Genomic DNA, 17,811 nt, shown 5'->3' with positions numbered 1-17,811 from the left:
TATTTTTACTAACAGTAAAGTTTATTATTTCACGTCTTACTACTGATGACCATTGGAACATTGTTTTCTACTGTTTCACACAATACTTTGAAGGATTGCTGCGCCCACGCATGTGTGTTGGATATCTTCTTGGTCTGATTGTCACCTTTCTTCGGAGGAGGTATCGCAGGTTTGAACGCCATCTCTGAGCCGTCATATGCTTTGAATATTTGTGAGGGTGTCCTGAAAGAATAAAGTGATAAACTGAAATGTACAAGTTAAGGCAGGTTTTTCACAAACTAAGCGTATTATTAGCTAAGGACAAAAGAATATCGTGTGGCATATTTATTACGATATCTTCAGATGCGGGTTCTCTTGACAACATACTAGTTTCAATCGCGCATCATACATTTCATGTGCGGTTTATCAAGGTTTTATTAAAGTATGGTGTCAAAATGGTCAATTAATAGGCTCTGGCTACCCATACATCATCAATGTTATCGAATAATTATATTTTAAAGATCTACCTAGGATGTGTCAGAAGTCACATAAAAATATTTAGCTTTTATTCCATGTTTCCAGATTTTAAAAATAATATTTTGCAGTTTTAGGGTAATATGGATTTCGGCAAAGTAACGCTTATAAGAAGTGACATAGTACTTACATCTTATTAAGTTCAGGCGGCAGTGTCCCCCGGAGCACATGGCTGGCGGCGGCGCGCACGGTGGGGTGGTAGTGCCGCGCCAGCGCGCACAGCTCGTGCAGGCCGGCCGCGTGCGCGTTGCAGTGCTCGGGGGACGGTAATGTAGGGTCGAACCGACCCGACCCGCCCGCCTCGCTGTCTGCCTCCAGGAGGGTCGATACTGCTTTACTTTGCTGTAAATAGTTATTGGGGTGGATTTTGAGTGATAATTAAATAGTTTAAAGAAGTAAAGAAAGAGGGGTATTGAAAAAGGTAGTTCTGGTTCAGACTAATAGAAATAGTTTTCATAAATCCCGAGGATCTGCGTTCAGGTAACTGCAGTTTGCTATTTTAAATATGAAACAAAGTTGATGATTAGGTCCAACAAAAAGAGCTGAAACTATTAGTTGATGTAAACCCTTTATAAAACTCAAATAATTAAACTGCAGAGAAAATTTCGAGTGGTAAATGGTATTGATGAATAGGTACCTGAGCCAGATGATGCAGCAGTGCGATGCAGGCGAGTGCCCCGTGGTGCTGCAGTTGTGTTGCCAGCGTGGCCACTCGCTTGGCGAAGGCTTGCAACACTGCCGCCGACACGCGACGGGCGCGCGCGCAGATCTGAGATACTGACTCTAGGATGATCTTGGAGTCTGGTTGTGTTCTTCCTGTAGATAACAAATAATAAGGAATTATTATTGTGGTTCAAGATAATAATAACATCACGCCTTTTATTTTGGAGAGGTTTAGACAGATATGAGATTGGAAGTTCATAAAGCGGTAGAAAGCTTATCTTAAAAGTCTTCTAATTCTTATTCCTTACTACTGTATTTTTATCCTTACTACGGTATTGACCGTATTTTTTAAATCGTATTATGTCGTTTCAAGATGTAATTATAAAATTCATCAAATGGTACCTATTATTATAATTTCAACATAATAGTTACCAGCATGAGAGTTGAGCATGCAGACGTATAGATAGGCGTGGAACTTGGCGGGGTCGACGTTGAGCGCGTCCCCCGCGCCGGCGAGCACGGCCAGTACCGTCCGCACGCACAACAATCGCTCGCGGGCGCCGATCAGCTCGTCCGATATCAGCCGCGCTAAGATCGCCACCAGGTCCGAGTAGTATTCCAGGTTTATTACGTGTGTGAATCTGGAATATAAAGATTTACATTATAGATAGATGACCGTGTGCTGATTGTAGAGTGAAGTAAACTTTTCACAACCCTATCCTTGCTGCAGTGTAGTAAGTGCCAACTAAAAGAATTGCGATGGAAAATCAGTATATTTTGATATAAGTAAACCTTTTTCTTGAACCGTTTACCAAGGTGGATGTAGACCATGGTAAACACTTCTATACCTAATGCGCTCTAACAAGGTGCGGCTGACAGATTCAGTAACGTTTCGTATCACTCTTGAAAGTTGCTGCGATTTAAAAATTATGCCTTAATATTTTAGCTGTATCACATTCGTATTATGTTAAATCATTCGGATGCGTAGTTAATTAAATTAAAACCAACCGGAATGTTCTAGTATTCAATTAAAATCTAATGAAATGAAATATAAAGTAAAGTGTTATGCGTATAACGTAAAGCCATAGTCGTGTTTAGTGATGGGATGTACGGCTACGATGGATAGGTAGTCGATGGTTTTTTAGAATAAAAACCGAAAATCGTGCGTCGTTCAATTATCATTCTTAAAAAACCTTTAATTATGTGGGTAAATCCACTGTAGACGCGGCTCTCTCTGCCCAAACCACAGTGACATTATCTGAGCAGAAATATGTAGTAGGCATTTTTCTAGACATTTCCGGCGCCATTGATAATGCGTGGTGGTACTATTCCAACATATACAAATTAATATATCCTTGTTTTCTTCACGGTTCTGTAAAACTGTAACTCTAAAACACCTCAGGGCTCGGTCATAAAATATTTATTTTGACAAGTATATACATGTAGTTAGACTGCACAACTAAATAACACACACATTTAATAAAAAAATTCAAGAGAATTAAATGTATGCTGCGAGTATCGATAGCGATAAAAAAAGATTTTTCTAATGTCCATCCCTAAAGAGAGACGTCAACGTCATACTGGCATCTGTCAGCCGCACCTTGTTAGAGCGCATTAGGTATAATATAGAGTTGGCCCAGAGTAAGGCGCGAATTTAATTTCTTTTCACTTCATATTTTTCTTCTTGTCCAGTAATAAAGAAGGGCCAAATTAAAAGTCCCTTTAACCGACGAACATGTATGAAAAGACTGATGACTGTTGATGAAGCGCAAGAGGTACATATGTAAAATTGTCGTTCCATTGTCTCTGCCTACCATGGGGTTATGTATGTATGTCCATTAGAAATAATAGGCATGTTTCCTACTAGTCAAATTCAATACTTTTTTCGAAACGTCAAAAACGATATTTTCTATGAACTTTGTATGAAATAGTGCGTTATGACGTCATAAGTTTTTGACGTCAAATCTAGCTAAATTTCTAGAAATAAGTCTGCACTTATTTCTAGAAATTTAGCTAGAAAAAATCGAAAATTAAGTATATATCATCAAATTTATGAATGAGAGTTTGATTATTTTTTTATATTTTATTGTATTGAATAATTTATTTTTGATCGAGGATAGTACCCAATTGGTGTTCCATTGTCTCTGCCTACCACCATGTATGTATGTCTATTAGCAATAATTTTGATAGGACTTACTTGGCGAGTCCATTTAGCGCGGCAGCCAACAGCTTGGACCGCGGCGCAGTCTTCAGCAGTCGGAAGTAGATGTGGAACACGGTCTTGGTGACCTCGGTGAGTTGCTTCCGTCGCGCCATCTCGCTCTCCTGCGCCTGCGTCTCCAGCAACTCGCGTTCTACTTCTTTTAACTTCTTCGCTCGCTGTAAATTTATCAGTTATGTAATTAGAATTTTGTTAGAAGAATTTTACGATCACAATAAAGAGTCCCTCTGTGACTAGAAACTAGTAGAGCTTTTCTCCATTAATTTACGTGAGTAAACCGTGATTTTAAGTTAGTTTAGTATGGCATACAATAATTATTATAAAAATTTGATCCTGAGAAAAATGCTCTGTGAGACATTTTTGTAATGCATATCGTCTGATGGTAAACAATCGGGGCCGCAACTATAGGTAGACAAGTGCGTATACGGAGGTGTTTTTGGAGGGGAGGGGGAGGACACTGGTACCTCACTAATAATAGGTCCTCAGCAGTAATAATTCAAGAATATTCTTTAGAGCAAAACAACAATTTTATTTTTGTAATGGTGCAAATAAACTGTTTTTCTTTCTTTCTTTCAACAAAATTAAATAAATAAATGACCAAAAATGCTTATTATTATTTTTTATAACCTCCATACCTTCTTTTCCTTCTTAGACAAGTTAACAATCCGCTTCTTGTGTTTCTCTTCTTGCTTCTTCTTGTGCTTGATCTCTGCCTCCGCGTCCATGTCGATGTCTCTGATCTTGAGGGTGAGTAGACAGTCCAGGGCCGACGGGTCCAGACGCTCGTTGCGACGTTTTACTAATTGGTTTATTAGACGGACTACCTGTGGAGTGAAATAACGTGAATGATCATAAGAACAGTTTTGTTATTGTGATAAAAGTAAAACTAATAAGATTACAAAAAAAGTTTCTTTGGGAAAGTTGTTTGTAATCATGAGTATAATCACGTGTTTAAATATCGTTCACTAATTATCAGTCACCCTATATAGTACACTAACAATACAGTACTGTGTTGTACAGTACTGTAATGTTAGTGTAGCATGGATTTCGGCAAAGTAACGCCTGACTCTATTCTATATACATATATAGTAGTTAATTAATAATTTCGTAAACTTACAATAAGAGTGATATCTCCTTTATTGTCCTCAGCGAAGACATTGGTGCAGCACTCGGTGACGGTGTCCCGCGCCCGGGGGTCCTTGCAGTCGAGGTGGGGCACGACGCTCTGCGCGATGTTGGTGGCGTAGTTGAAGTGGGGCCGCGCCACCAGTAGCCCGCACATACAACGCAGCGATACTAGCGCCAGGCTCATCGTGTGCTCGTCTACTTTTCTGGGGAATTCAGTTTTCTGTGTTATTTTATGTTCACAATGTTTTAGAATGAAACTAGCGACCCGCCCCAGTTTCGCAAGGGTGAAATAGTGATATATTACGCATATATTATACTTATAAACCGTCCTCTTGAATCACTCTATCTATTAAAAAAATCGCATCAAAATCCGTTGCGTAGTTTTAAAGATTTAAGCATACAAAGGGAAATAGGGACAGAGAAAGCGACTTTGTTTTATACTATGTAGTAATTAAAAGTAACATTAATAATGTAAAGAGCTGTATAAAGTACCTCGTATCTCCTTTTTTGCGACGTAATACTCCCGCAGCCTTTTCCAACCTTTGCAGATATCGTTTGTAGAATTCTAGCAATTCCTTCTCGTACTTATATAGCGCCAATGTGTCTTTCTTTACTGTAAAAATTATTAAAATATTGTTATAATTACTATCGTGTGACATACTAAATTAACTAAAAATCATGGTTTACTTATAGAGAAAAGCTCTACTAGTTTCGAGTCACACTCGTCAGTAATTTCGCGTACGACGCTCATGATGAAGAATCCTTCTGTGAGTCGAAACTAACTAGTAGAACTTTTCTACATTATGCATGTGAGTACACAGTGATTTTTTTTTAGTTAATTCCTACAATCATTTATGTAGGACCACTTACACTATGAGAATAGGTACTTACATTTAATATTAGAGTAATCCTGATGCCTGATCATGTACTCTGGCAGAATATCCTTGAACACTTCAAATGCAGACACCGTGGCCAGCTTACGGACAGAGATCAGGTTCAATGACCCATCCTTCAGGCGATCTTCCATCAGGTAGAGTATTGGAAACAGGTTTTTCAGCTGAAAATAAGATTCCATTATTACATACTGGTTGGCAGCTTCATTTTTATTGTATAACATTATTGTTTATTTATTTAATATTTCATTACATACATAATAGTGAATGGCGGACTCAATGCCTTAAGGCATTCTCTAATAGTCGACCATAGGGTAGTGCAGAGAAATGAAGCAGTTGATGTGAAGACAGAGTACTCTTAGGTCCGTATTACAGAAGGATGCTCAAGTCCACTTTGATCTTAAATCACCTGATCATAGTTTAAATATTGAATCTGCACTTGAGGGTCGTTCTTATTTCAGAACAATAATTAAACTTTACTCAGCTGAATCGAGATTCAAATCGAGTCTCAAGCAGAGAATATGTCTTGTCTACGAATCAGCCTGTTTTCGTTTACAACTTATTTTTTACGCTAATTCTGGTTCAACTTACGCAAAATAAGAATTTAGTTTCAAACCGAATTATTAATTAAATTGTGATTTTAAAACGATATAAACTTTGTAACTGTATGTTTTATTTTAAAAACTTAATTTTACATGGCGTAAACGTATGTTAAAGGATGTGAAGTCGGATGTAATATCTAAAAATACAAAGACAAATTGACGTGTTCGTAGAATGGAATGTTTCCCAATGTAATCTGTGGTGGTGGAGATTGACACTTGACAGAATAATTTATTAAATATTTATTGATATTTTTTGTGTATCAAACTAGTTAGTTATTGTACTTTCTTTAATATTTCTTGTATAAAATGTCGGGAAGGAAGAAAAATTTTAGTACGGTAGAACGAAATTTATTAATAGAAATACTCAAAGACTTCAAAGATGTAGTAGAAAATAAAAAAACAGATAACGTAAGCGCAGCGAAGAAGAAGGCTGCTTAGGCGCATATTGCGGAGAAATTTAATGCCTCATCTATGATAAATGAGTCAGTAAGTATCTTCTTATCTTATATTTTAACACATTTTTCCTAACCTTCACTTACGGTTATGTAGTCCAGTCATTTGGTAGTTTTACCTGGAAAGTTTTCCGGGAGTTTTGAAAATTGGTGAATTTATAGATTTGGGTATGCTCTTTTCGAATTTCAACTTTGCCACCTCGTACAACCGCCGGTCGCGCCGCCATATTGAAAAAATGGCGGCTAAAAATGGTTTTTTATTAATATCTCCGTTCCGACGCATTTTACGAAAAAATATTTATCTACAAAATTAAACTAGAAAAAATTGCCTACAATTTATGTATTGATAACTTTTTCATAAAATCAATAGTTTTTGGCGTACGAGCGCCGCAAAGTATTATTCATCTGCACCACCACGTGTATAAACAATGTGTGTTGTGCAGCAACGACTGTCGCAACTGAGGGCTGGGCTCGCTGTCATTGCAGAGGTAAGTCCCCTGTTTGAGGAGTGGCTAGAGAGGCGCCATGGCGTCCTCTCCTACCGCCTGACGCAGGTGCTTACCGGACACAGGAGTTTCGGTAGGATCCTGTTTTTGATTGGGCGGGAGGAAACGCCCGGGTGTCATCACTGCGAAGACCGCCCGGAGGACACAGTGGAACATATAACATAACACATATAACATCAGAAACAAGAACCTACCGAAACTCCCCTGTTTGTACAACACACATTGTTTGTAAACGGTTTTTTATTAATATCTCCGTTCCGACGCATTTTACGAAAAAATATTTATTTACAAAATTAAACTAGAAAAAATTTCCTACAGTTTATGTATTGATAACTTTTTCATAAAATCAATCGTGTTTGGCGTACGAGCGCCGCAAAGTATTATTCATCTGCACCTCCACGTGTACAAACAATGTGTTTTTTTTTAATGTATCAATTCTTAAAAACTAATTATGATATCTCGTTCAAACCAATTTTCTTTGAAAGTTTCCATTAAAATCTACAGCATATTATATTTTTTTTAGTTTTCCTACTCACTTATTTTAAAAGTTAGAGGGCAGGACACATTCGATAGACCTCATTTTTCCACTTTGGAAGTGTCTATCTTTCAAACAATTGATTTTGACGAAAAATGGTTTTAGGAACCATGACGTATTTTTAATGGCCTATCCATAGACAACCATTACGGGTAGGTTAGACGAAAAAAAAAAATTTTTGAAGAGGTGCAGTGACCGTGCGCTCTCCGCCCTCTATCTCGGAAACGGTGCACCGTATAAAAAAAAAGTTTAGACAAAAGTTGTAGAGAATTTTGTATTCTACAATATTGGTATTAAATGCAAATACCAAAAACCCATAGGAAATGAGATATTTCCAAAAAAGCGCAAAAAAACGTTTTTTGCGACCTTTGACCTTAAAATTTAATAGTTGCTCACACCCTAACATATGTAGGTTTTGAGACAAGTTTGAGGCAGTCAATATACAAGTATATACAAAATTACAGCTGGGTATCTCAAATTTCGAGGTGAAATCCTAATTTGATTGGACTAATAATACTTTGCGGCGCTCGTACGCCAAAAACTATTGATTTTATGAAAAAGTTATCAATACATAAATTGTAGGAAATTTTTTCTAGTTTAATTTTGTAGATAAATATTTTTTCGTAAAATGCGTCGGAACGGAGATATTAATAAAAAACCGTTTTTAGGCGCCATTTTCTCAATATGGCGGCGCGAGCGGCGGTTGTACGAGGTGGCAAAGTTGAAATTCGAAAAGAGCATACCCAAATCTATAAATTCACCAATTTTCAAAACTCCCGGAAAACATTCCAGGTAACCCCCTTTTTATCTACCAAATGACTGGGCTATATGGTATAATTACCGTTTTACTAGTATCTAAATTACGGATTAGTAAAAGTTCTAAGCAGTCAATATAAGCTACAATCGGTCATTTGAAATTTATTATATCTGAATGTTACAGGCATCAGGAGAACAATTAAGGCGCCTTTGGCAAAATTTGAAGACCCGTCAAAGAGATGCTCTCACAAGGGAGCGTCAACACAGAATGGCCACTGGTGGTGGTGGTCCCTGCCCTGATGCTGACATCAACCCAAACATAGCCGAGATATCTCCTGCTCTCTTCGTAGAAATACAAGATACTTTAGACTCGGACCACATCGGTAAGTGATCAGTGCAAATTTTCAGCTTGATTTATTATTCATTTTTATCAATCAAAATAATATATAAGTGTGTATAATCTCATCCTCAAAGATTATTAAAGTTTCTTTTTTATTTACTTTCAGAGGTGGAAACTGTTCAGGAAGAAACTTTCATGGAAACCAATGTACCCCCCCCTGCTGTTGATTCTCCAATACAAAATCCAGAAATCACAATCCAGCCAAATCCCACTATCTCACATAGCACAATTCAATCTGTTGAATCGAACCCCGAATTATTGTCATCGAATGAAAAAAACTGCGTGTACAAATTTTAAAAGCTGAACATGTCAGTCGAGAAAAAAGAGCAGAAGAACTACACAAGCTCCAATTAAAATGTATATTAGAAAAACACAATTTAGAAATTCAGATTATGGCAGAAAAACTAAAAGAAGCAAAAGCAAAAGCCGAGTCAGCACAACATCACCAGTGAACTTATATTAGTTATTATTATATTATGTATTTCTACTGAAGAGATCTCCGCAGATGAGCCTAGAGCACCTTTTATTTTTTGTGTTTATTTTATAGTTGTTGATTAATGATAATTGTTTATGATTGTTAAATAGAGAGTTTATTTTTTGTGTTTATTTTATTGATGTTGATTAATAATAAAAAGATGATTATTTGTACATAGTTTTTTATTTTTAGAAAAACTGTAAATATATAAAATCAAAAGTAATTATTAATAATTGTATTTCTAAAAGCAAACCCATCAGTAGTCCCTTCATTGTTGGATTCATCATATGAGACTTCTTCATTGATGTCATTATCTTCTTCATACGAAGGCATCATGTCATTTGTAGACAATGATATATTAAAAAGGACAGCACATGCTACGATAATATTTGACACTGTGGTCAATTTGTTGCCCAACCCCCTACTTAGGCATGGAAACCTCCGTTTCCATCTCCCAAAGGTTCTTTCCACCACATTTCTTGTTTTCACATGAACTCTATTGTATACTTGTTCCGCATGGGTTGTTGGTGTACCTACAGGTGTCAGCAGGAACCTTAAACAAGGATATCCACTGTCTCCAATGAGATAACCAGTATGTTGTTGCTGAATGTATTTGGTTCGCAACAAACACATCTGGAAAATTCTGCTGTCGTGTGTACTGCCAGCCCATCGAGCCACAATGTCCATGAAATTGCCAAATGGCCCAACAACTGCCTGAAATAAAAATAAAACAATATTTAAATGTTTTTGGATGACATACCCTTTTTAATGAAGAATAATAATTTAACCCTTATTTTGATGACCTGGACATTTATAGAAAAGTAAGATTTTCTGTTCCTGTAGGCTTCATGATGTTCCACACCTGGAGTATTTACTATTTTTATATGTGTGCAGTCAATTGCACCGTCCACATTTCTTAGGCCTGGATTTTGTTGACACTGGCCGAGCTGTGCAAACTGTGCCCTGTGTGAGACCATGTCTTGTGGATATTTTATATAATGCCTCTGTTGTAGAGCTATCAACCTTGATACATTTGCAACTATATTTGAGGCGGCTGGTTGCGATACATTTAATAAATCTCCACAAACTATCTGCAAAAATAAGAAAATATTAGCATGAGTACCTACTATGATTAATTTAGCTGAATTTATGTTTTTTTTATATACTTGTTTATTATTGTAATGTGAGTAGAAAAAACTTACTTGGAATGACGCTGTCGCATAAAAACGCAAACACACAAGAATTTGTAACTCCGGGGCTATGGGATGACCACGGTTACTCAACTTTCTCAGATCTTGGTCAATTAATGGCAAAATCACAGATTTCACCACATCTTGTGAAAACCTGTACCTTTTCTTGAAGTTCTCACAATTGTATGGGTCTTGGACATCTCTAAGATATCTGAGAGGAACGCGAAAGTTCAACCTTCTGTTCGAATCATCGTTAAATAAATTATCGTAATAATCAATCTCTTCAAAAATATCCATTATTTACTTCTATTCTCAACACAATTATTTGCTAAACTCAAAACTGACAGGGAAATCTCTGCTCAAGCGCGGTGTCGACCACACTTGCGTGATCACAGATCAAATCTCTACTTAAGTTGTAATCTACAACTGAGTAATGATCTAGAATAAGATCTACACTCGGCTGAACTATGATCACCGAATCTATGCTTGAGGAGCGTTCTAAAATGAAATCTCAACTCAAATCTAGTTTTAAACAGAGATCAGGACTTGAGTAGCCTTCTGTAATACGGACCTTAGGTCCGTATTACAGAAGCTCCTCAAGCATAGATTCGGTGATCATAGTTCAGCCGAGTGAAGATCTTATTCTAGATCATTACTCAGTTGTAGATTACAACTTAAGTAGAGATTTGATCTGTGATCACGCAAGTGTGGTCGACACCGCGCTTGAGCAGAGATTTCCCTGTCAGTTTTGAGTTTAGCAAATAATTGTGTTGAGAATAGAAGTAAATAATGGATATTTTTGAAGAGATTGATTATTACGATAATTTATTTAACGATGATTCGAACAGAAGGTTGAACTTTCGCGTTCCTCTCAGATATCTTAGAGATGTCCAAGACCCATACAATTGTGAGAACTTCAAGAAAAGGTACAGGTTTTCACAAGATGTGGTGAAATCTGTGATTTTGCCATTAATTGACCAAGATCTGAGAAAGTTGAGTAACCGTGGTCATCCCATAGCCCCGGAGTTACAAATTCTTGTGTGTTTGCGTTTTTATGCGACAGCGTCATTCCAAGTAAGTTTTTTCTACTCACATTACAATAATAAACAAGTATATAAAAAAAACATAAATTCAGCTAAATTAATCATAGTAGGTACTCATGCTAATATTTTCTTATTTTTGCAGATAGTTTGTGGAGATTTATTAAATGTATCGCAACCAGCCGCCTCAAATATAGTTGCAAATGTATCAAGGTTGATAGCTCTACAACAGAGGCATTATATAAAATATCCACAAGACATGGTCTCACACAGGGCACAGTTTGCACAGCTCGGCCAGTGTCAACAAAATCCAGGCCTAAGAAATGTGGACGGTGCAATTGACTGCACACATATAAAAATAGTAAATACTCCAGGTGTGGAACATCATGAAGCCTACAGGAACAGAAAATCTTACTTTTCTATAAATGTCCAGGTCATCAAAATAAGGGTTAAATTATTATTCTTCATTAAAAAGGGTATGTCATCCAAAAACATTTAAATATTGTTTTATTTTTATTTCAGGCAGTTGTTCTCGATGGGCTGGCAGTACACACGACAGCAGAATTTTCCAGATGTGTTTGTTGCGAACCAAATACATTCAGCAACAACATACTGGTTATCTCATTGGAGACAGTGGATATCCTTGTTTAAGGTTCCTGCTGACACCTGTAGGTACACCAACAACCCATGCGGAACAAGTATACAATAGAGTTCATGTGAAAACAAGAAATGTGGTGGAAAGAACCTTTGGGAGATGGAAACGGAGGTTTCCATGCCTAAGTAGGGGGTTGGGCAACAAATTGACCACAGTGTCAAATATTATCGTAGCATGTGCTGTCCTTTTTAATATATCATTGTCTACAAATGACATGATGCCTTTGTATGAAGAAGATAATGACATCAATGAAGAAGTCTCATATGATGAATCCAACAATGAAGGGACTACTGATGGGTTTGCTTTTAGAAATACAATTATTAATAATTACTTTTGATTTTATATATTTACAGTTTTTCTAAAAATAAAAAACTATGTACAAATAATCATCTTTTTATTATTAATCAACATCAATAAAATAAACACAAAAAATAAACTCTCTATTTAACAATCATAAACAATTATCATTAATCAACAACTATAAAATAAACACAAAAAATAAAAGGTGCTCTAGGCTCATCTGCGGAGATCTCTTCAGTAGAAATACATAATATAATAATAACTAATATAAGTTCACTGGTGATGTTGTGCTGACTCGGCTTTTGCTTTTGCTTCTTTTAGTTTTTCTGCCATAATCTGAATTTCTAAATTGTGTTTTTCTAATATACATTTTAATTGGAGCTTGTGTAGTTCTTCTGCTCTTTTTTCTCGACTGACATGTTCAGCTTTTAAAATTTGTACACGCAGTTTTTTTTCATTCGATGACAATAATTCGGGGTTCGATTCAACAGATTGAATTGTGCTATGTGAGATAGTGGGATTTGGCTGGATTGTGATTTCTGGATTTTGTATTGGAGAATCAACAGCAGGGGGGGGTACATTGGTTTCCATGAAAGTTTCTTCCTGAACAGTTTCCACCTCTGAAAGTAAATAAAAAAGAAACTTTAATAATCTTTGAGGATGAGATTATACACACTTATATATTATTTTGATTGATAAAAATGAATAATAAATCAAGCTGAAAATTTGCACTGATCACTTACCGATGTGGTCCGAGTCTAAAGTATCTTGTATTTCTACGAAGAGAGCAGGAGATATCTCGGCTATGTTTGGGTTGATGTCAGCATCAGGGCAGGGACCACCACCACCAGTGGCCATTCTGTGTTGACGCTCCCTTGTGAGAGCATCTCTTTGACGGGTCTTCAAATTTTGCCAAAGGCGCCTTAATTGTTCTCCTGATGCCTGTAACATTCAGATATAATAAATTTCAAATGACCGATTGTAGCTTATATTGACTGCTTAGAACTTTTACTAATCCGTAATTTAGATACTAGTAAAACGGTAATTATACCATATAGCCCAGTCATTTGGTAGATAAAAAGGGGGTTACCTGGAATGTTTTCCGGGAGTTTTGAAAATTGGTGAATTTATAGATTTGGGTATGCTCTTTTCGAATTTCAACTTTGCCACCTCGTACAACCGCCGCTCGCGCCGCCATATTGAGAAAATGGCGCCTAAAAACGGTTTTTTATTAATATCTCCGTTCCGACGCATTTTACGAAAAAATATTTATCTACAAAATTAAACTAGAAAAAATTTCCTACAATTTATGTATTGATAACTTTTTCATAAAATCAATAGTTTTTGGCGTACGAGCGCCGCAAAGTATTATTAGTCCAATCAAATTAGGATTTCACCTCGAAATTTGAGATACCCAGCTGTAATTTTGTATATACTTGTATATTGACTGCCTCAAACTTGTCTCAAAACCTACATATGTTAGGGTGTGAGCAACTATTAAATTTTAAGGTCAAAGGTCGCAAAAAACGTTTTTTTGCGCTTTTTTGGAAATATCTCATTTCCTATGGGTTTTTGGTATTTGCATTTAATACCAATATTGTAGAATACAAAATTCTCTACAACTTTTGTCTAAACTTTTTTTTTATACGGTGCACCGTTTCCGAGATAGAGGGCGGAGAGCGCACGGTCACTGCACCTCTTCAAAAATTTTTTTTCGTCTAACCTATCCGTGATGGTTGTCTATGGATAGGCCATTAAAAATACGTCATGGTTCCTAAAACCATTTTTCGTCAAAATCAATTGTTTGAAAGATAGACACTTCCAAAGTGGAAAAATGAGGTCTATCGAATGTGTCCTGCCCTCTAACTTTTAAAATAAGTGAGTAGGAAAACTAAAAAAAATATAATATGCTGTAGATTTTAATGGAAACTTTCAAAGAAAATTGGTTTGAACGAGATATCATAATTAGTTTTTAAGAATTGATACATTAAAAAAAACACATTGTTTGTACACGTGGAGGTGCAGATGAATAATACTTTGCGGCGCTCGTACGCCAAAAACGATTGATTTTATGAAAAAGTTATCAATACATAAACTGTAGGAAATTTTTTCTAGTTTAATTTTGTAAATAAATATTTTTTCGTAAAATGCGTCGGAACGGAGATATTAATAAAAAACCGTTTACAAACAATGTGTGTTGTACAAACAGGGGAGTTTCGGTAGGTTCTTGTTTCTGATGTTATATGTGTTATGTTATATGTTCCACTGTGTCCTCCGGGCGGTCTTCGCAGTGATGACACCCGGGCGTTTCCTCCCGCCCAATCAAAAACAGGATCCTACCGAAACTCCTGTGTCCGGTAAGCACCTGCGTCAGGCGGTAGGAGAGGACGCCATGGCGCCTCTCTAGCCACTCCTCAAACAGGGGACTTACCTCTGCAATGACAGCGAGCCCAGCCCTCGGTTGCGACAGTCGTTGCTGCACAACACACAATGTTTATACACGTGGTGGTGCAGATGAATAATACTTTGCGGCGCTCGTACGCCAAAAACTATTGATTTTATGAAAAAGTTATCAATACATAAATTGTAGGAAATTTTTTCTAGTTTAATTTTGTAGATAAATATTTTTTCGTAAAATGCGTCGGAACGGAGATATTAATAAAAAACCGTTTTTAGGCGCCATTTTCTCAATATGGCGGCGCGAGCGGCGGTTGTACGAGGTGGCAAAGTTGAAATTCGAAAAGAGCATACCCAAATCTATAAATTCACCAATTTTCAAAACTCCCGGAAAACTTTCCAGGTAAAACTACCAAATGACTGGACTACATAACCGTAAGTGAAGGTTAGGAAAAATGTGTTAAAATATAAGATAAGAAGATACTTACTGACTCATTTATCATAGATGAGGCATTAAATTTCTCCGCAATATGCGCCTAAGCAGCCTTCTTCTTCGCTGCGCTTACGTTATCTGTTTTTTTATTTTCTATTACATCTTTAAACTCTTTGAGTATTTCTATTAATAAATTTCGCTCTAGCGTACTAAAATTTTTCTTCCTTCCCGACATTTTATACAAGAAATATTAAAGAAAGTACAATAACTAACTAGTTTGATACACAAAAAATATCAATAAATATTTAATAAATTATTCTGTCAAGTGTCAATCTCCACCACCACAGATTACATTGGGAAACATTCCATTCTACGAACACGTCAATTTGTCTTTGTATTTTTAGATATTACATCCGACTTCACATCCTTTAACATACGTTTACGCCATGTAAAATTAAGTTTTTAAAATAAAACATACAGTTACAAAGCTTATATCGTTTTAAAATCACAATTTAATTAATAATTCGGTTTGAAACTAAATTCTTATTTTGCGTAAGTTGAACCAGAATTAGCGTAAAAAATAAGTTGTAAACGAAAACAGGCTGATTCGTAGACAAGACATATTCTCTGCTTGAGACTCGATTTGAATCTCGATTCAGCTGAGTAAAGTTTAATTATTGTTCTGAAATAAGAACGACCCTCAAGTGCAGATTCAATATTTAAACTATGATCAGGTGATTTAAGATCAAAGTGGACTTGAGCATCCTTCTGTAATACGGACCTTAGTATGAGTTTGCTCGAAAGAAGTTTAATCAAAACGAGAGCGCGTTTGGCGCTCTGATTGGTCGGCGCAAATGAACCAATTATTCAGAGGGTATAAATAAGCTTTCGTTCAGATTATTTTAAACGTGAAGCAAACTCGTACTAAGGTTACAGAACACAATCTATTTATTTTATGCTAATAATACAATAAAAACAAACCAACTGTGACTGGAATTTACATTAAAAGGACTAGATCACTAAAATAAACATCTAATTACTATACACACAGTAAAGAAAACATAAAAACATACCTTCTTCTCTGGATTCTCAAGCAGAGAAGAGCATAGAGCTCCAATTCTTAGTTTATCATGCTGCAGCTTGTCTCTCCGGGCTGCCATCAGCTCCACAGCGGTCACAACTTTCTCTTCATCACCAGCTGTCTCTGCCTCCTCCGTGCCATCCATGCCGGAGTCAGACTCTGAGTCTTCATCATCTGACTGCTTCTCTGTTTGTTTGCTTTTGTCAGGTTTTTGTTCTTCTTCTTCTTGCTCTGATTCTGAGTCTGTGGAGAAGTTAGAATGATCTTAGTTTTGGTAAATTGTGACTTAAGGAAAAGGAATGTCCGTACTGTAAGATATGATATTTTGATTGTTAGATACCTTGAAATAGGGTTCAGCAAGGTTTACAGACAAAGGACATGTAGCATGGCTAGCTTTACACTTCAGTACCCTTAGTATGAGTTTGCTTTCCATGTAATGAGATCTAAACGAGAGCATGAGTATGCACTCAGTGCTCTATACTCACAGGTACAGGAAATAGTTGTTAAAAAACATCAAAAAACACAAACATAACTAAAATTTTGTTATTTTGTACAACAACTTTTACACAAGAATATAAATGTTAACAATAAATTACCTTCACACTCCTCAGCCCTTTCCATTAGCCCCTCTTTAGTCTTAATAGGTAACAGTGGCCTCATCTTCTTGGCCGGCCTCTCTGCTTGCTCCTTCTCATACTTGTCCTCCACTTCACTGTCGGAGTCAGACAGTCCAGCACTCTCTGCACCACTGTCACTACCAGTACCAGCAGTGGGCTTTGGGTATTTCTCTTTCTTCTCCCTTTTACGCTTTCTTGATCTGTAATTAAATTAATTATTAAGCATTTTTATAATGTTTTGTGGTTGGTGGATCTTGTTAGGGGTTGGTAACATTACTAATCAATATTGTAAAACGATTAGAAGGTGGTGGTTGTTACTTGAAGTTTAAGGAAATGTGTAATAATAATTTAGTAGCAAACCTTTTGCCCGGCTTTTCATTTTCAGGTATGTTAGCTAGTAAAGTAGGCTGTTTAGACAGTCTGCTCATGAGGTACTGCTGTTCCTCGTCATCTAACATGTCTCCGAACTGGTCTTCAGATTCTGCCTCGCTTTCGCTGCTGTATTCTACTGTGGGCTGCTGTGTTGGTTGTTTCTGTTTCTGCACGTGAGTTCTATGTCTCTGCAGCTTCAGCTGACCCTTCTTCCGCATTTTATTCGTGGTCTGATTGTTCCTCTTCACCTTACTAATCTTAATTTTACCTTTTTTCTGTAATAAGAACATGTTTTTCAATATTTCACAATGTGTTTTGGTTAGGAATGTGTTTTTTTAATATAAACAAAGAATATTTAAGTTATCTTGAGTAGTATTTTGAAGAGATACTTACGGCCATTTTCGTAGTTTTTATTGATCACTTTTAAATAGTAATATACAGTAAATAAATTATTTCTCCGAACTAAAATAACAAACCAACGTGGGTTATTTCTTTTGACAGCTTTTTGACAATTAAACTTCTAGGTTGTAAGCAGAATAAATTCACGCTGATTCGTATTGCCAGCATAAAAAACACTTCATA

General features: G+C 36.5%; 5 protein-coding genes across 11 annotated transcripts; 2 read left to right on the top strand and 3 right to left on the bottom strand.

Moving 5' to 3' along the window:
• On the bottom strand, positions 1-17,774 carry LOC118277965 (nucleolar complex protein 3 homolog). The gene is made up of 13 exons (XM_035597007.2): positions 17,623-17,774; positions 17,218-17,504; positions 16,837-17,057; positions 16,233-16,483; positions 5,417-5,582; positions 5,018-5,138; positions 4,515-4,728; positions 4,033-4,221; positions 3,374-3,555; positions 1,609-1,817; positions 1,151-1,329; positions 644-855; positions 1-222 (listed from the first exon to the last, which is right to left on the bottom strand). The coding sequence occupies exons 1-13, from the start codon at positions 17,626-17,628 to the stop codon at positions 30-32; spliced, it is 2,430 nt and encodes an 809-aa protein (XP_035452900.2). The 5' UTR covers positions 17,629-17,774; the 3' UTR covers positions 1-29.
• LOC118270035 (uncharacterized) lies at positions 5,755-9,317 on the top strand. 4 transcript variants are annotated; one of them, XM_050700398.1, is made up of 3 exons: positions 5,755-6,506; positions 8,454-8,652; positions 8,776-9,317. In XM_050700398.1, the coding sequence occupies exons 1-3, from the start codon at positions 6,492-6,494 to the stop codon at positions 8,964-8,966; spliced, it is 405 nt and encodes a 134-aa protein (XP_050556355.1). In that variant the 5' UTR covers positions 5,755-6,491; the 3' UTR covers positions 8,967-9,317. The 4 variants fall into 4 exon arrangements, with proteins under 4 accessions (XP_050556355.1, XP_050556353.1, XP_050556354.1 ...); XM_050700396.1 differs by lacking the exon at positions 5,755-6,506 and adding an exon at positions 6,523-8,305; XM_050700397.1 differs by lacking the exon at positions 5,755-6,506 and adding an exon at positions 6,524-6,960.
• On the bottom strand, positions 9,309-10,904 carry LOC118270034 (putative nuclease HARBI1). Of its 2 annotated transcripts, XM_050700391.1 has the most exons (3): positions 10,347-10,904; positions 9,948-10,235; positions 9,309-9,858 (listed from the first exon to the last, which is right to left on the bottom strand). In XM_050700391.1, exons 1-3 carry the CDS (start codon positions 10,629-10,631, stop codon positions 9,358-9,360), a joined length of 1,074 nt encoding a protein of 357 aa, XP_050556348.1. In that variant the 5' UTR covers positions 10,632-10,904; the 3' UTR covers positions 9,309-9,357. The 2 variants fall into 2 exon arrangements, with proteins under 2 accessions (XP_050556348.1, XP_035441364.2); XM_035585471.2 differs by having other exon boundaries at positions 9,948-10,904.
• Positions 10,976-11,899, top strand: LOC126911723 (putative nuclease HARBI1). The gene is made up of 2 exons (XM_050700395.1): positions 10,976-11,408; positions 11,520-11,899. Exons 1-2 carry the CDS (start codon positions 11,124-11,126, stop codon positions 11,871-11,873), a joined length of 639 nt encoding a protein of 212 aa, XP_050556352.1. The 5' UTR covers positions 10,976-11,123; the 3' UTR covers positions 11,874-11,899.
• On the bottom strand, positions 12,407-15,374 carry LOC126911722 (uncharacterized). Of its 3 annotated transcripts, none has more exons than XM_050700393.1 (3): positions 15,215-15,374; positions 13,073-13,271; positions 12,407-12,949 (listed from the first exon to the last, which is right to left on the bottom strand). In XM_050700393.1, exons 1-3 carry the CDS (start codon positions 15,227-15,229, stop codon positions 12,603-12,605), a joined length of 561 nt encoding a protein of 186 aa, XP_050556350.1. In that variant the 5' UTR covers positions 15,230-15,374; the 3' UTR covers positions 12,407-12,602. The 3 variants fall into 3 exon arrangements, with proteins under 3 accessions (XP_050556350.1, XP_050556349.1, XP_050556351.1); XM_050700392.1 differs by lacking the exon at positions 15,215-15,374 and adding an exon at positions 13,420-15,131; XM_050700394.1 differs by lacking the exon at positions 15,215-15,374 and adding an exon at positions 13,381-15,125.
• Positions 17,775-17,811: the final 37 nt, after the last annotated feature.

This window comes from Spodoptera frugiperda, chromosome 18 (genome assembly GCF_023101765.2).
Source record: "Spodoptera frugiperda isolate SF20-4 chromosome 18, AGI-APGP_CSIRO_Sfru_2.0, whole genome shotgun sequence".
NCBI lineage: Eukaryota > Metazoa > Arthropoda > Insecta > Lepidoptera > Noctuidae > Spodoptera > Spodoptera frugiperda.
The sequence above is the reverse complement of the archived record's forward strand: the minus strand, read 5'-3'. Positions and strand labels throughout refer to the sequence as shown.

Coding starts and splice junctions, on each gene's coding strand:
- LOC118277965 (XM_035597007.2), bottom strand. Junction 4,222..4,514: donor AAGGAGATATCACTCTTATT/GTAAGTTTACGA, acceptor TTCACTCCACAG/GTAGTCCGTCTAATAAACCA. Junction 223..643: donor CCGCCTGAACTTAATAAGAT/GTAAGTACTATG, acceptor TTATTCTTTCAG/GACACCCTCACAAATATTCA.
- LOC118270034 (XM_035585471.2), bottom strand. CDS start 10,631: ATGGATATTTTTGAAGAGATTGATTATTACGATAATTTATTTAACGAT. Junction 9,859..9,947: donor ACTTTTCTATAAATGTCCAG/GTCATCAAAATA, acceptor TTTTTATTTCAG/GCAGTTGTTGGGCCATTTGG.
- LOC126911723 (XM_050700395.1), top strand. CDS start 11,124: ATGGATATTTTTGAAGAGATTGATTATTACGATAATTTATTTAACGAT. Junction 11,409..11,519: donor ATGCGACAGCGTCATTCCAA/GTAAGTTTTTTC, acceptor TTATTTTTGCAG/ATAGTTTGTGGAGATTTATT.
- LOC126911722 (XM_050700392.1), bottom strand. CDS start 13,527: ATGGCGGCGCGAGCGGCGGTTGTACGAGGTGGCAAAGTTGAAATTCGA. Junction 13,272..13,419: donor ACTCCCGGAAAACATTCCAG/GTAACCCCCTTT, acceptor TGAATGTTACAG/GCATCAGGAGAACAATTAAG. Junction 12,950..13,072: donor TTTAGACTCGGACCACATCG/GTAAGTGATCAG, acceptor ATTTACTTTCAG/AGGTGGAAACTGTTCAGGAA.
- LOC118270035 (XM_050700396.1), top strand. CDS start 8,198: ATGGCGGCGCGAGCGGCGGTTGTACGAGGTGGCAAAGTTGAAATTCGA. Junction 8,306..8,453: donor ACTCCCGGAAAACATTCCAG/GTAACCCCCTTT, acceptor TGAATGTTACAG/GCATCAGGAGAACAATTAAG. Junction 8,653..8,775: donor TTTAGACTCGGACCACATCG/GTAAGTGATCAG, acceptor ATTTACTTTCAG/AGGTGGAAACTGTTCAGGAA.